Source organism: Dipteris shenzhenensis, chromosome 17, assembly GCF_047967505.1.
Source record: "Dipteris shenzhenensis isolate YYH24624 ecotype China chromosome 17, Dip_SZ_1.0, whole genome shotgun sequence".
In the NCBI taxonomy this organism is placed as follows: Eukaryota; Viridiplantae; Streptophyta; class Polypodiopsida; order Gleicheniales; family Dipteridaceae; genus Dipteris; species Dipteris shenzhenensis.
The window spans coordinates 56,492,221-56,507,804 of record NC_141612.1 but is presented as its reverse complement, the minus strand read 5'-3'; the positions used below and the strand labels follow the sequence as shown (position 1 = coordinate 56,507,804).

Below are 15,584 nucleotides of genomic sequence, written 5' to 3'. Positions count from 1 at the left end.
CCATGGAGATGATTGGTGTCAACTTTTTGAGTTAACCTTTTTTCTTTTGCTGTGCTAATGGATAGATTTTCCTATTCAAATTTGGGTCCACTCAGCCAAAGAAGTCCATAATTGGATCATTGTTGAGCTATAATGGATATGACAAATTAGAACTTAGGAGATCCAAATCAAATGTGCTTGAGCAATATAAATTTTCTTAGATACAAGGTCTATTGTTTGAGAGTATCTGATTATCAGATAGACTGAATTGTTGGGTACATCATCATCATTACATTTACATATATAATATTAGTCAATCCAAGATGATAGGGTAGTAAAGTTTGATGGTCTTGCATCTTCGTGTGCCAATGTTAAAGTGGACGAATTGATTTGTATTGCTTTTTAACAACAATCATAGATAATCACACCCATTGTACAAATTACATAATCACACCTATAGTATCAATATCGCTTTTGATTCATATGAGATACTAGCTTGTCATGAGGATCAGCAAGTATATGAGACAAACTACAACATAAAAAAAGTGACTGACTACATCTAGATAACAGAGAAATAAGTTATTATAGGGCATAACTACATTCTAATACTATCATAAGGTGGCCTTTATAACATCAATTTAAGATTGAGATCCTTTGGGTTTAGATTTGAAATCCGTAATTAGTGTTTGTCCATCTCGATAAACCATCCATTTGCCTGCTTTACGTGCTTCCTTCACTTTGGTGAGTTCACTATTTCTTTGTTTGAGTTGGTTAAGATTGATCTCCTTAGATATCGAAATCTTTTTGCCTCTCAGCTTATGCATTTGTCTCAGGATCTTAACTCTCACTACCCTCCCTCTAAAGTAGACTTGTGTTTGAGTGCCAGTTTGATAGATATTGCTTATATACCCATTCAACTTGTGGTATTTCCTTATGAAGGCATATGATTATATCGTCTATGTCTTTCTCTTCATCATCATGAAGGCATCCATGTTTTAAACCCCCAACACGTAGGATCATTCTATTAATCATATGAGATTCCTGCTCTTTCATTCCTTGTAAAGATCAACTTTGTTCACTTTGATTTTCACATCAGCTAATCATCTCTTGCTTTATAGATTTCACTTGGTGTCTTGCACTTTAGAAACTAGTTGGGGTGTCGGCGGTGGAGATGCATTACATTTTTGTATTACCTCATGGATGACTTCTTGCTTTCCATTACCCTCCATATCATGAACTCTCCTTTCTATAGTTGCAAGCCGAAGCTTTTTTGAGCTCTCAAACTTCAAGTAATAGATACACCCTTGTGGATTTGAAATGGTCTTCATTTGGTGATATGTCTTTGCGCTAGGAGTCAGGCAAAAGTTCAACAGTTGAATAAAAAATCTTGCTCGAGGGCGAGGTACCAAATAACTTTATCTTGGTAGGTTCCATGCAGGCCGGCATAAATTTGCATACCCCAATGTTTCCTAATTGTTTCTTTAGTCCTAACCCCCTTTAATTAAACTACTCCTAACCCCCTAACCTCCTTTAATTAAACTACTTAAACCTATTTTTTACTAAACGATCTGCTAACTAACTATGTATTTATTTTTGTTAATTTTTTCTAGTATTTATCTCCATTTTTTTTCCTTTTTCCTCCGTTGTTGTTTTTCAAAGTCCCTTAATTTTTCGCTTACTTCTTATTTTTGTATTTGAGCCCCCCACTTCACTTCTTATTTTTGTATTTGAGGGCACACAGAGATTGGTAATAAAAGGATTCTGAAAATTGTTCAGTTATAAGTGGTTGGGAATGATTTGAAAGGTAGTAGCAATACAGGTTGAACACACACACACACACACACACACACACACACACACAACTGCTCAACTACCTAGCTCTCCTCTTGCAGTTTGAACTTCGGTTCAGTTTAGTCAGCCCATCTCAGTTCAGTTTCATTTCAGTAACTTTAGCTCGGTTTAGTTTAGTCACTCCAGTCAGCGAGTTCAACTTCAATTCTGTCCATTGACCCTAGGTTGGGGGGATGAACCCATGGCCCAACCTAGAGTTTAGGACTAATTTATCCATGTCACCAATGTCTCCAAAGGTCTTGCAGATCTACTCAAATTTTTCAATGTGGGAGATAGGATCTCCTTCACCTAAGAACTTAGTGATGAGCGTAGAGATTGTGACAAGATGACTGTGTGACGCATTAGTATCCCTCCCCATGACAACAGTCGTTCGGCATTAGTATCCCTCCCAAGGACTACTTGCAGTATCACCCTCCTTCCTAGCACTTGCACTAGGATCCTCATCGTCTCATCAATGAGTACCGTTTGTGGCACTAGCGGAGGTGCTTGAGGGATTAAATAATCCCAAGTTTGCCAAAAAAACCCATTAACACTATAGTAGATATTGGATGTGCCACCAGTGGTAACCGTTGTGCCAGTGTGGTATTCAAACCCATTTATCAGCAAATCTCATTCAGAAGCATGTCAGCTCACCTGCATCCATCCACAAAAAGGGCAAGTTAGAACTAGGACCTTTTAATGTGGGATTGCAAGCCTCCATGCTAACACACACTTACTATCCATGTCACCCAATTTGACTTGCATTTATTCTCATTATGGCACATACATTCTAAAAGTATATAGTAGATGTTAATATAAATATACAGTAAGTGGCAGTAAAGGAGTTTCTTCGTATAAGACAATAAAATGTTTTAGCAAATGGCAATACAAACTCTTAGTGGTCAAGAATATTCGGCTAGACTCCTATAAGGACTAACTAGAGAAGAAAGGCCTCCTTATTCACCATCCAAGTTCTTTTATATGTGGTCAAATTCTCTTTTATGTCCCTCTACAGTCCTGCGCCTGCACTCGTGAAGATGTATCTAGGGTCTCATGGGTTTTGGGATATCCTTGGGCTCACGGTATGCCCTCCTTCCTTAGTTTGGTAGCATTTTGACGTTGATGACTGTTGTGGGGAACCATCTCCTTACTCTATTATTTATGATATCTTTAAGTCGGGTTTTCCTTTAGATCCACCCCAAGGTCCCAGTGGGGACTTAGAAATGCTAAGGGAGATCCTCGCACATAAGTTGTGCTCTCACCCCATCCTTACTAGTTTGTTACTGTAAGCTAGACTACTAAACTACCGATAATCAGTCCGGTAATCAGTGCTTGTCTTTGCCTCGACCAGCAGTGTGGGGTCTGTAATAGGAGGAGTGTTCGTTTCCTACTCGGCCTTTAAAACAATGCTCCATGCTCTCCTTTCGTGCCTCAATGTAGATATTGGTTTATGCTCTAGGTCTTATCGAGCTGGTGTCACCCTTGACTGTCACGGAGTCTACTGGTAAGGTCTCTGTGGACCACGTTGGGAAGTCGTTGATCACCACTACAATATATTCGGCCGGTCAAAACATATTCTCATCTCCGAGCGTCCGTGGACAATCCCTTACATGATGTCTTTTCTAAAACATTGAATACTAATATAACTTGGAGCAGTCTCGTAACAACGATAACAAGTAAGATAATGTGGTTGAATATATCGCATCCTCTGTCTATCACTAATCGAAAAATACCAGAGTCGAAAAATACCAGAGTCGTTCTAATCGCAGGACGTAAGCTGATATATACTGTATCTCGCGTTTGTGTTTGCAGCAGGAGCTCACTGCCAATAGTGCAATATATCCTGGTTCCTTCATGCAGACATGGCTATGGAAAGCATCTCAAGACCCGGGACATAGGAGGACTATCGTGATTGCAGATCTCGCCAGCCCACGTTGGGAGTGCTCCATATGTGGAGTTTCCCTCCTATAATCCACAGTCTCGCTGCTCTAGCATGAGCACGACTCTGAGAGCGTGTAAATCATAGCGATAGCAAGCTCGCCAACCCTGGACATATTCTCCTCTCAGGGCCATTGGTCATGAGGAAGGCCTCACTGCTCAGCCTTGATCTGAATATAAAGTCTCTACGTATTCATGTGGGGGAAAAACAATTTTCCAGGACAGGGGTACCGTTAAGGATTATGATTAGGCGAGGCAGTGAGTGACTGAGCTAGTTTCATTAAAGTGGGATCGGGAATGGCTCCTCGAGTTAATTGGAGAGGGAGACCTAAAGATGGATGTGAGCCAAGATTTGCTTCATTGGTAGATGATCAGGATAGTGGGCCATTTTGACAAGGATTGATTCATCGACTCTCCTAGCTTCTCGGTTTCGGACGCCCCTAGTGCATCTTTGGCTCAAGAAGGGCCGGTCCCTTCAAGAGGACAAGTGTGTCTGCACTAAAGAGGAAGGAAGGTTGGTTGTTATTGATTTTCAAAGTGTAGCTAATAGACTAAGCTAAGGAAGAAGGTTTGTACTTGAACTAAGGAAGAAGGAAGGTTTGTACTTGAGTTAAGAAGGAAGGTGGGCAATCGCTAATTTTTGAAGTGTAGCTGGATAGGAATTTTCCTTTTTTCAAAGTTATGGGGACATACTAGCAACCATGTGGATTTTCATATCCCTAAAGGAGCATGATGAAATGTGCACCTCCCTCTTCAGGAGGAAAATGCCCAAGCCAATTAGAAAACCAAAATGGAAAGTTGTTATACTTTGTGTAATCCTAATCCATCCTTCATATAAAGGTAGCTTTTTTGGAAACCATTATAAAACTCTTATGAATTTGTTAAAGCTCAAGTTTTGTTTTTTGTTTTTGCAAAGGTTCCTTCCTTGATAACATTTGGGTATCAACAGTTCACACACGATTTGTCCAAGGCACATTTCTTGTATACAAAGAGCCTCCAAAGTTGGTGGCACACAGTTGAAGGATAAACTCTCAAGAAAGGGAAAAAGTTGGGATGAGATTAGCAAAAAGTTTAGCCTTACCAATAAGGATAAGATATGTAATGGAAAGGTGGTGCTTGACTAATCTTCTTAAAATAATTAGGACTTATAGTCTTTTCTGTATCTAAGCTATTTCTCTTTACCTTGAAGACTTTATCTGGGTGCTTAATCACATATAGAAAGATAGCTAATAGCACATGTGGAAGATAGCTCATAGCACTTTCACATATGCTCACATATGGATGGTAGTTGACAACAATTCCACATATGCTTAATCACATATGAGTACTATGACCCATCTCCGATGGGCTCTAAAAAATCTTGGACTCTTGGCCTTCAAAGTTATGGTGATGTGGCATACCTTCTCCGAGTGTTCGACCCCCGGGGGATTCACTCTTCATGAAAGGGGGACGTCACCTACGTGCATGAACTTCAAGAAAACCCCCTATCTAAGATCCATGTAGGATGATAAAACACCCCTATTTAAGCTTATAAGATACCACCAAAATTCTATTATGTCACCCCTTTCCTTAAATCTACATTCTTTCTCAAGCATTTAGATCGCACAATAAGAAAATTTAGATTACTTTCCCTATGACTATTTAAAACCATACACAAAACCAAACTTGTTTGGACTAGTTATCCAAGGTAGCCTATACTATGTCCCCCCCTCTTAAATATGGCATGGCCCCCCTAACTTAAATTCAATATTGGGAAAAAATAAAAGGCCCCCCACCCCTAATGTATAAGCTTATGCCTCATTAAAAAAAACCCCCCTATTGTACACTCACGTGATATCATAAGTTTCCTCTTGTGATTCCCCCAAGGTTCGACCTCTAGATTTGTTCCTTTAATTTATGGAAATCTAACATATCAATCTCCATAAGACAGCGCGATTCCAGCTCTCATAAAACAATTAGATTAGTGCTCGAATACCCTTTGGATCTCTCCTTTTTTGAGAGCATCACTTTCCATTGGATTCATAAAATAGATTCACCTCCACGATAATCACAATCCCTTACACAATTTTCTTCAAGAGGGACACAACCACACGCTTGTCCACGTACTTCCCGCGAAGTTTTCTACAACACAATACTCAATCTGAAGCCTCCTCTCCATGGACTCTAGAGTATTCTCAATCACATAACTAACCATTAAGGATTCAAAATCTTTTGTTTTCATCTCGTGCTTTAGCTAGAAATGGCAAGCAAAAACACTTAATATGGAAACAAAAGCGAGGTGAAATTGATCGATAGAGCAGGGACGTGGTACATTGGATAGCCGCACCCTTCAGTTGAACATGATTTTTTAGCTCGAAAGGATTTTTAAATGCATGCATGAAGTCCACACAAAAAATCATCCCTTCTTCTATCATCCCTTACCTTGCAAGATACATACTAATCTCAATCTCTCTGCTTGCCTCCACTTCATTCATTTTTTGGCTTCCAAATTTGCATTGCTTGCTATTGTGCCCAAAAATACTTCTTGCAACCACACATTCCACATTTATATCCTACTCTTGTATGCTTCCTAGCCTTTTTGCATTACTTGTTTGCTATTTTGAGGGTCTATCAAGTTCTCGCTATTCCCTATCTACAATGATTCATCCTCCATTAGTTGTAAACTCTTGCTTATGTACCTAGAGCTTTGAGCAAGGGAAACATCTGGGCTTCGAACTTCAGTCCATCTTGTACACCCTATGGTTTTTCATCACATTCTGCTTCGATCTTTTGTTCTCCAATTACTAGTTCTCCACTTAACGTAAACTATCTTCATATAATCTCATCCTAGCAGCAATCCTAAATATTTGAGATTTAAATTCTATGTTGCCTATGAGAATAATCCTAGATGCCTCTCCCAATAAATTTTGACAAAGAGCAATCAAAAACATGAATTGCACATACCATTGACAATTAAGAATAAAAGTGGCGGCCATAAATCACGTAAGAAAAAAGGGAAAGATCTAGATGGGAGAGCCCAAGAGGACTAATATCTAACATCAAGTGTGCCGGTTACTGCAAGCCAAGAAATTGCTTCCCAACTTCCATAGCCAGCCTCAAAACCACAGGCTTGGTAATAGATTGCACCCAATAGCAGAAGAGCATTAATGTGTGTGCAATGTGTTTTCCTCATGCACTGCCTCACAATGCTCTAATGCTTGGTTAAAATTGCCAGCCTTGTATTCCTTGTGCACCAATGTAAGAAGAGGATGTTCATTAACTGCATCAAATAGTTATAACATTAACATTAAAACAATTTTAATGCTTGGTTAAAATTGCCAACCTTGTATTCCTTGTGCACCAATGCAAGAAGAGTATCTTCATTAACTACATCAAACAGTTGTAACGTTATCAAACCAATTGAAACTCATGTCTACAAGATGCATGCTTGAGCAAACCACAATAACAGGGATGATTTGGCAACAAAAAGGTCAATTGGTCAATTTCAATAAATTTTCTTAGCTCTCAAGATGCAAACTCTTATGCTTTTGATTTGGAATCGCGAATAAACTGCTAATTCCCAAAGACTCTAATGCAAAGGCAACAAAACACTGCAGGTGACTTACAATCGGCTTGATCCAACCCGAGCAATTGCTGATGTACATTAGAAGCTTGAGATTTGGGATGCTGGGGCAAGGAGAGCTATTGGTTAGGAGGTTTGGCCTTGATGGGATCCTGGGGGAAGCTAGATGAGGGATGGAGAGCTAGCCAGCTGCTCTTCAGCATAGGACAAACTATCAACAATGACAACACGATAAAGGAGCTAGGTACCACAAATGTGAGAAGAGATGACAATCGACTTTCACAATTCTTGCATCGTTTTGACGTTCGAGGAGAGATGATAGGAAGAGCACTGATAGAAATGGAAGGCAACTCGAAGTACTCATGGCACATAACAAAATGCATGAAACCATCAATTGTCCCCGTGCAAGTAATTCATCAATGGTTTGTCCTATGCTGAGGCATGAAACTATCAACTGTCCCTGCGCAAGCTACAGGCAAGTGATTGAAGGTAAAATGAAAGGGAGGAAGAGGCTATAGGGTGAATAGGGGCACAAAAAAACCAATCAGGAACACCTGCAAGCTACAGGCAAAGGGATGGAAGGCTAATGAAAGGGTTGAAGATGAAGAAGGAAACATGAAACAATCAGAGAGAGATTTACAGGCAAGAAATTGAAGCTTAAAGAAAGGGGTTGGAGGTTGAACCAAGGAGATTATTAGAGCACGTGCATGGGCAAAGTCATGAGGGGGAGAGGTAGAGCTTGGGAAGGAGGAAGGGGGTTTGGGGAACAACTTGCATCAGTCTCTCATCATGCAAGTAGGACATGTGGGACTGTGTCCTATATGTTTTCGCAAATCTAGGAGAAGAGCTAAATGAAGGACACATGGCTAGCCCCTTGATCAACACCTCAATCTCTAAAATAAGGAATATAAGATGGAAGACAATTGATAGCACTTTCACTTGGAAGATATCACTTTCACTTGGAAGTTTGGAAAATCAGATTTAGCAACATATGAGTTGGCAAATGCTTGGGACCATAGAATATAGATTTCATTTGTTTGTGGTATGTCATGCTACTAGGAAAATGTGGAAAGTAATTTACTTTCATTTTGGAAAACCTCTCAATTGGATAGCCATTTTGTATGCATTCCCAACACAAATATTGAGCAATGCAAACAAAAGGAGGGAGAAGCCATTAAGGGTGAAGGAGACATGTACATTGCATTAATCATCCTTTTGTGATCAACAAAGAATTTAAACTGTATGGTATGCAATGGTAGAAACATGCTGTTGGTTCATGAAAGGCATGTAGATAGAACATAATTATTCAAGATATCAAATGTAAAGCCTTAATTTTAGGTTTCCATTCCATATTCATTCTCTTTATCTATTGAAATTGTCTTCTTGGTTTGGAAAAACTTAGATCTAGTTTGAACTAGTGGACCAAAGGGGAGAGGAAACTGGGGATATTGTAAGAGTAGAAGGTGTGAAAAGGTATCATTAACAAATTTGCATCCCTTTTTATTTTGCATCACAGCTTTTGGATAATACAATACCAAATCGCCCTCATTTTCTTATGTGAGGTTTAGCATATCCTACCTACCTTATATTATTTCTATAACCCTAAGTAATATTTTCCTCATCACAATCAAACTTGATTGTTTGTGTTCTAACCCTTTACCACAACAAATGTACTGTCAAATATGTCATGTAGAGTAGACATGTTGATGGTCTCAATGTACTACTTAACAGAAGACCTTGGTGTGCTACTGAAAACATATTTGCAGCTATGATCTACAGATTGTCCCTTTAACTACACCTTGTGGAATGTATCTATGAATTGCATATGTTATGCATTTGTGGAATCATGATAAACTATGCTCTTGAACAATTTTGGGTGTGCATCCATTGTATAGCTTATAGTTAGTTGTAGTAAAGCAAAAAAGGAACATTTATCGCTAAATGCACTTTGTGAAGCAAGATTTTTGAAATCCAGTGATATTCATAAAAGTTTATTGAATATGTGGAATGCTTTAGTGATATATGTTTGCTATATTTGAGGTACCCCTTCAACATATTTTCCGAGCTCCTACATGGCATTTCATTTTGGCAATGTTCTTAGCCAAGGTTGCAACCAAGAGGAGGAGATTGGCTAAGCAAGCTAATATGCATTTTGTTTTTTATTTAATAGTCATAATATAGTTGTAAATGACATTTGAGAAGCGAAGTTACAATAGGGTGGCGGCTTCAAAAGGTTTCCCTCCACGATTTGGAGACAAAAACATGCATCAAGTTGAAGGGTTCATACTAAAATGATGGTTCAACGAGTGTACCACTATGCAAATAGATGTGAATTATCACGTGTCTGACAATGTGTAGTTCATCCACAAATTAAGCCAACCAAAAATAGATTTTGCATTGAGGGTGGAGCTTTAAAAGCCAAAGTTCAAGGATTGATCGATTAATTTACACAGTTAGGGATGGATTTAAGGACTTTGTTGATCTGTGACTCAATCAACTCACTATGTGATTCAAAAATTGTGTAGTAGTGTGAATGACAAAGGGTTTTTATGGGGAAAACTAATTTCCCATGTTAATTATCATAATGATTGGTGAAAATGTGGATTTTATGTTATTTCAACCCTTAAATGCTTCAAGTTCCCATAAAATCGTTGATATGAAGAGCTCACTGGTTTTAAGGGAAACAAATGGGGAAAAAAGGTGGGAGATCACATACTACCTTGCATTAAATTTCCCATTTCTTGCAAAACTACCACAATGTCATAAGGCCTTAAGCCCATGAATTGTTGAGCAAAATGAGGATGTATACGCAAAGTTCAAAGGGAGGCGTGTAGTACGAATGAAATATTTCGAAATGGCAAGATATTGTGATGACTAATTCGCCATTGTGGCAAAAAACACATAAAGCATACATGTAGCTTCAAGTGGGTGCTTGGTCACTCCAATAAATATCCATCGATAAAAAACCTCTCCTTGCTTCGATGGTGTATTGTGAGATCTCCATGCTCCTCTAGTTCATTGAATCGAGCTAATCCTGACTTTGATCCTCCTTTTATGTAAAGGTCTCGGGTTGGTTGAGATCAAATCTCAGCAATTGGATCAAGCTATTTTTAGAATAGGAATATGGTTGGCCCTTTGAGGTGAGTAAATTTTGTGACCTAGGCCACCACAAGGACCCACAACATAATTTTTTAAAATTCCAATCACCTCCGGAGGACCCTCCACGTGGAGGAATGGCTCGTGGTCAGCCATGTGCGGGTCAAAAAGTGCCCGGCCAATGGCTCACGACTGTCGGCCGCTTGCTTCCCGGATAGGGCCCGGTCCATTCCCCTGTACATGATATGAACAAACGAATGTACCAAGGTGGGAAGGGAAGGGCATTTTTTTTGGGGTGGGTTGATTGGTATGTAATGTAATGTAATGGGAAGGCCTGCTGCTTCATCATCATCATCATCATCATCATACTCCCTCCCCTGCCTCCTGCACCTTACTCTTCTTCTTCTTCTTCGTTTTGGGCCATAACACCGCGCTGCATTCCCACTGCATATCCCATCCCTTTGCCCCATATCCTTCCTGTTGCTCCTGCAAAATTCCCTCGTATCGCGGCCGCTTCTTCCTCTCCAGGTAACGCATCCTGTCTTTTGTGAGAATGCTTCTTCCGCTTCTGCCTCAAACAGGGTTTTTGCTTGCCACCGCCCCTGCTTCTTACGCGTTTGGGTGTACCATGCTAATTTGCAGTTTTTGAGCCATTTTCGCTTGTTGTTTCGTCAAAATTCTGCTGCATTAGGGCGCTTATGGAAGCGGATTGAAGGCGGAGGAGCTATGCCTTCTGGACGTAAAAATCGTGGCTCTCGCCATCGATCTCATAAACAGCATCAGAAACAGAAGCTCGAAGAGCCGGTCGACTACGATATCGAGCCCAATTTGAGGCATGGGCCGCTGCCAGATTCCGATTCCTCGCCATGGATGATGGAACCTTTGCCGCCACATGTGGAAGGGCCATCTGTGCTCAAGCAGGATGCAGAGAATGCAGACTCTATGCCCCGTGGAGTCACGAGGAAAAGTCACCAGGAAGCACAGAAGGGGTTTCAAAATGTGATCGGTGTTCAGTTTTCATCAAAACGCAAGAAGGAAGCCATAGCGGCGTTCGTTGATGCCGATGTCGCAACTACCACCCCTTCTTCACTGGATCGTTGGGACGGTGGAGATTCACGTGCGGACGAAACTCTCTCTCTTTTTGAGCCTGTTCGTGAGGAATCGCAGTTGCACGAATATAAGAGCTCCAAGTTCGGCTTCGACAACCTGGAGGTACAAGGGAATGGCTTCAGTAGCAAAGAGTTTAAAGGTGACGGCGATGGAAAGAACAGGAAGGGAAAGGTACGAGCAGCAATTGCGTCCACAAACAAAGCGATCACTGTGATAGATACCCTCGGAGTAGGACATGTGGATACAACCCTTGGTGACACCACTATTCGTATAAAGAACAAGGTGAGCCGTCGCAGAGACCATTCAGAGCTACTCGAGAATGATACCGATAAGTCTACTCCCGAAGTAGATAGCAATCTTATAGAGTTGAAGGGACAAAATTTGGCGTCAGATGCGTTTGATTTTGTTAAAGCCAACTCTAGGAAAGGAGTGTCTGCAAAGAGGTTGGAAAAAGATGTTTCACACAAAGAATTTGATGTGGAAGCCCAGCTATCGCATACCTATGAGATAGATACAAGTATAAGCGAGTCAGATAGAAAGCGAGGAAAGATGAACGATCCTGGTGCTCATCTGAGCCCCAAGTCTTGGCGTATAGAGGATGGTTCTAAGTCCAGGAGGTCAGACGGATCGCTGAAGCCCAAAAAATCTGAGGATGTTGCAAAATCCGTCAGCAAGGATGATACTGAAGCTTTGGAGGAGCATAAGAATACCCTGGGTGATGCACGAAAAGGGAACACTGGTAAATTCCCCAACTTTTGTAATTTTACATAGTTTCTGTTTGTGGAGGAAATGCATGAAGAAGACATTCGTAATGTACCTTGAGAAGCTTTTATGGAGAAATAGGTAATATCCTTAACGTGAGGTACTAGGGACTCTGAATAGACTTTGGCAGGTGTCATTGACCTACTTTTCAAGCCACATGTTATTATATCCCAAAGCTCAAAGCAGTATCCAACTAGGTCACGGTAATCTGATGTAACTCCCGAAGCACCCCATGTAGAAATTCGTGAGAAGTGGGCATGGATGTGGGTTCATGTCTGGTCTACTGGAAGTGCTAGATGGCTTACAGTGAAGCAGATCTGTTTGTTAAGGCCTCACGAGGGCTGAGCAGGTCTTGGGCAAACAAATTTTGCTTGTACTTTAGGTCTTAAATTTGTGGCTGCGTTCTGATACTGCAGGTTGTGAAAAGGAATATATGGTGTGCTTGCATCTCACATGCTCTTGGAAGTTTTACTTAACAACTCAAGGATGGTAGATTTTGGGCAGCTTTTTTGTTTTAGCTCAGCAGATTTTCAGATTTGAAAAGTTATATTACGCTATGCAAGGCAGTTTTGAGGAATGTCTGTAGGAAGTGGAAGTCCTTGCAGTGATCAAGACTCTGGATGGATCATTTTGCTCAGTTCTTTTTATGAAAAATTCTGATTCTGTGTTTGTAACATCTGGCTATTCAAGACTCTGGATGGATCGTTTTGCTCAGTTCTCTTTATGAAAAATTATGATTCTGTGTTTATAACATCTGGCTATTCAGAATTCTGTGTAGATCGTAATCGCTTAGCTTCTGAAATATATGACTAAAGCATGCTGACTTATCTCAATCTTTGTCTATTGTAGTTCTCTCCTGCAAACCAAGGACTTTGTTTTTTGGGTTTTATGTAGCTACCACTCTGCATTAGTCCTGTCTGGATGAACAGTAAGAGGGAGTTTGCGATGTGTTTGGAGAAATTATTGGGTTTTGTGTGTAGGGACATGTGAAGGGAGGATAAATCTGTCTCAAGTGGCAAGCATCCCTGCCCTCAAGGATACTAGCATTGCAACCCGCTCCATGAAAAACGTGGCGAGATAAGAATCTGCTATAGACAATTTGTTTAGCATGGGAGGGCTATCCCTATTGCATCTTTTTTTGTGTGGGGTGAGTCAGTCTAATTCTTTGGAAAATCCATGGCTCTAAACCATGTAAGACATGTGCATGCAAGCTGGAGGTTGCAGTGATCTAAATCAAGAAGACCGTTGGAACAAAAGCAGCCTCAAGCTGAAGATGGATTGTTTTGAGTTCTGTAAGGAATGTGGAGCAAAGGCTTCTCCTACATAAGTATGGCAATACCTATGTTGGAGGTGGTGGCCTCCACCCCTTGTTGCATGTGGAGTGTGGTTTAATGTGGCTTATTGGAAGGGGGGGACCCGTGCTGGTTGACACGTGCACAGGGGGACTTCAGTCCCATATACAAAGGTGCATTGTGGTGGTCCTTAAATATAATGAGGACATGAAGACCCTCCAGAGTATCCATCCTGGGATCTTTTGGGAAACTCTGGAGGCTGCATAGCTAGGAGGCGGGGCAGTGGCCCCCCTGTACTCGGCGTGTCCTGGGTTAACATATGTCACATCAACATTGTATCAGAGCAGGGGAACCCCTGCAGACTGTGTTGACTTCTGCACTGTGGCAGGATGTGGCAGCCCATGGCATCTTGTGTGCGACTGACGGTGGTGGCTCCTGACATTTCATGTGCGACTGTACATTGTGTTTCCTTATGGACTTCAGAAGACTCTAGTGGCTTGAGCTGGGGTGGCCATGGGCGATTGTCAGGCTTGGTGGCAGCTATTGATGGGCCTGCACGTTTTTTGTGACAGATGGCCGTGGTACCTGGTGCTGTTTGGTCATGAGGTGGTCAAGCGATTGGACACATGGTCAATTTAGATAGGTGACCTGTTTGATGGAGTACTCTCGAGTGGTGGCTTGGCTATGTTGTGTGTGCTTCGGGGATTTGTCCACAGGGGGGTATTGGAGTTGGTGGCCTTCACCCATTATTGCGTGTGGAGTGTGGTTTAATGTTACTTGATGGAAGATTCATATAAAGAGCCGTGGGAGGGAATCCTTCTCGCCCCTAGAATCAGCTCATTGCCTTGCCTTTTCTGACATCCAAGCTATTATTCCCGTGTGCTCTACCCCCCTCCCTTCAGCTCACTGATGGCCTGCACGTGTTGTTGGCTCCACTTAACGGGCATGGATAAGGCCTAGTTGACTAGCATAGCTCTGGATTTCAGACCCCAAATCGACGTCTCTGGAATTAGCATCTAGTGTAGTCTCCTGATCATGCGGGATCGCGGGACAGTGTCGAAGGCCTTTCGAAAGCCTACAAAGCAAGTGTAGACTTTTTGGTGTCTGGACCTCGCCGCCTCAATGATAGCCCTCAGAGTGAAGATGTGATCTAGAGTGGAATGTTGCCTTTGGAATCTTGCCTATCCTAGTGCCTACTGCCCCCGAGCCTCTATATGACTGCTGAGCTCCATCTCTAGTACCACCCATAAATCTTGGCCAATATGTGGCCAATCATGAGGGTACGGTAGTTCCCAGTATCCTTAGGGTTCCCCACTTTGTGTATCAGCACAATAGTAGTAGTGCTCCAAGCAGGTGGGAAGCCGTGGCATACAGCCTGGTTGAACATCTGTGCTAAAACCGGAGCTAAGACCTCCTGCCCATGTGCAAAGCGCTCAGTCTGTAGGTCCTCATGATCTTGTGCTCTCTAGTTGTGTAGCCACGGAGTGCATCCCGTACATTTTGTTTAGTGAAGAAGTGACAGGTAGTGGGCTTGGCCATAGAGGACATGTTTAGTGGTGCGTGCATCTGGGCATCATAGAGAGAACATGCATAAGTGTGCCACACCTTTGTTAGTGATGGGAATAGGTGGCGTCCCCTCCGATAGGAACCCCATCCAGAGGTCCGATCTCCTCCTCGAAATGATCTGATAATCTCATCCATCTTGTGTGTGAGGAAAGCTCGCATCTTACTGAGTGTCAATGGTCGGAAGATCCGTTGCGACTGAGATGATGTCAGATGGCTCAGAGCTCACTCGCATGTGAGGTGGGCTCTCGCCTCTCTACACTCATCGTTGAACCAAGGGTTTTGAGGCATCTTCACATCTCGGACCCGTGTGGATCGGGTCGTGGGGAAGGATCTGGTGGCAGCGTCCTGTACCACTGAGACAAGGGTGTCCGAGGCACGGGCGAGGTCTATATCATTTCCAAGTAGGGCTAGAGTTTTGGTTAAGTGACTCACATAGAATGGGTCGTGGG

At 41.8% G+C, this 15,584-nt stretch overlaps 1 protein-coding gene across 3 annotated transcripts in view; it reads left to right on the top strand.

Annotated features, from left to right (window-relative positions):
• Positions 1–10,731: 10,731 nt before the first annotated feature.
• The window catches only part of LOC147892345 (uncharacterized), a 36,382-nt gene continuing 31,529 nt past the window's right edge, over positions 10,732–15,584 (top strand). For all 3 annotated transcript variants that reach the window (XM_087387875.1, XM_087387873.1, XM_087387874.1), the window contains exons 1-2: positions 10,732–10,933; positions 11,097–12,254. In XM_087387875.1, coding sequence (XP_087244001.1) covers positions 11,132–12,254 — 1,123 coding nt within the window. In that variant the 5' untranslated portion in view covers positions 10,732–10,933; positions 11,097–11,131. The remainder of the gene's footprint in view (positions 10,934–11,096; positions 12,255–15,584) is intronic.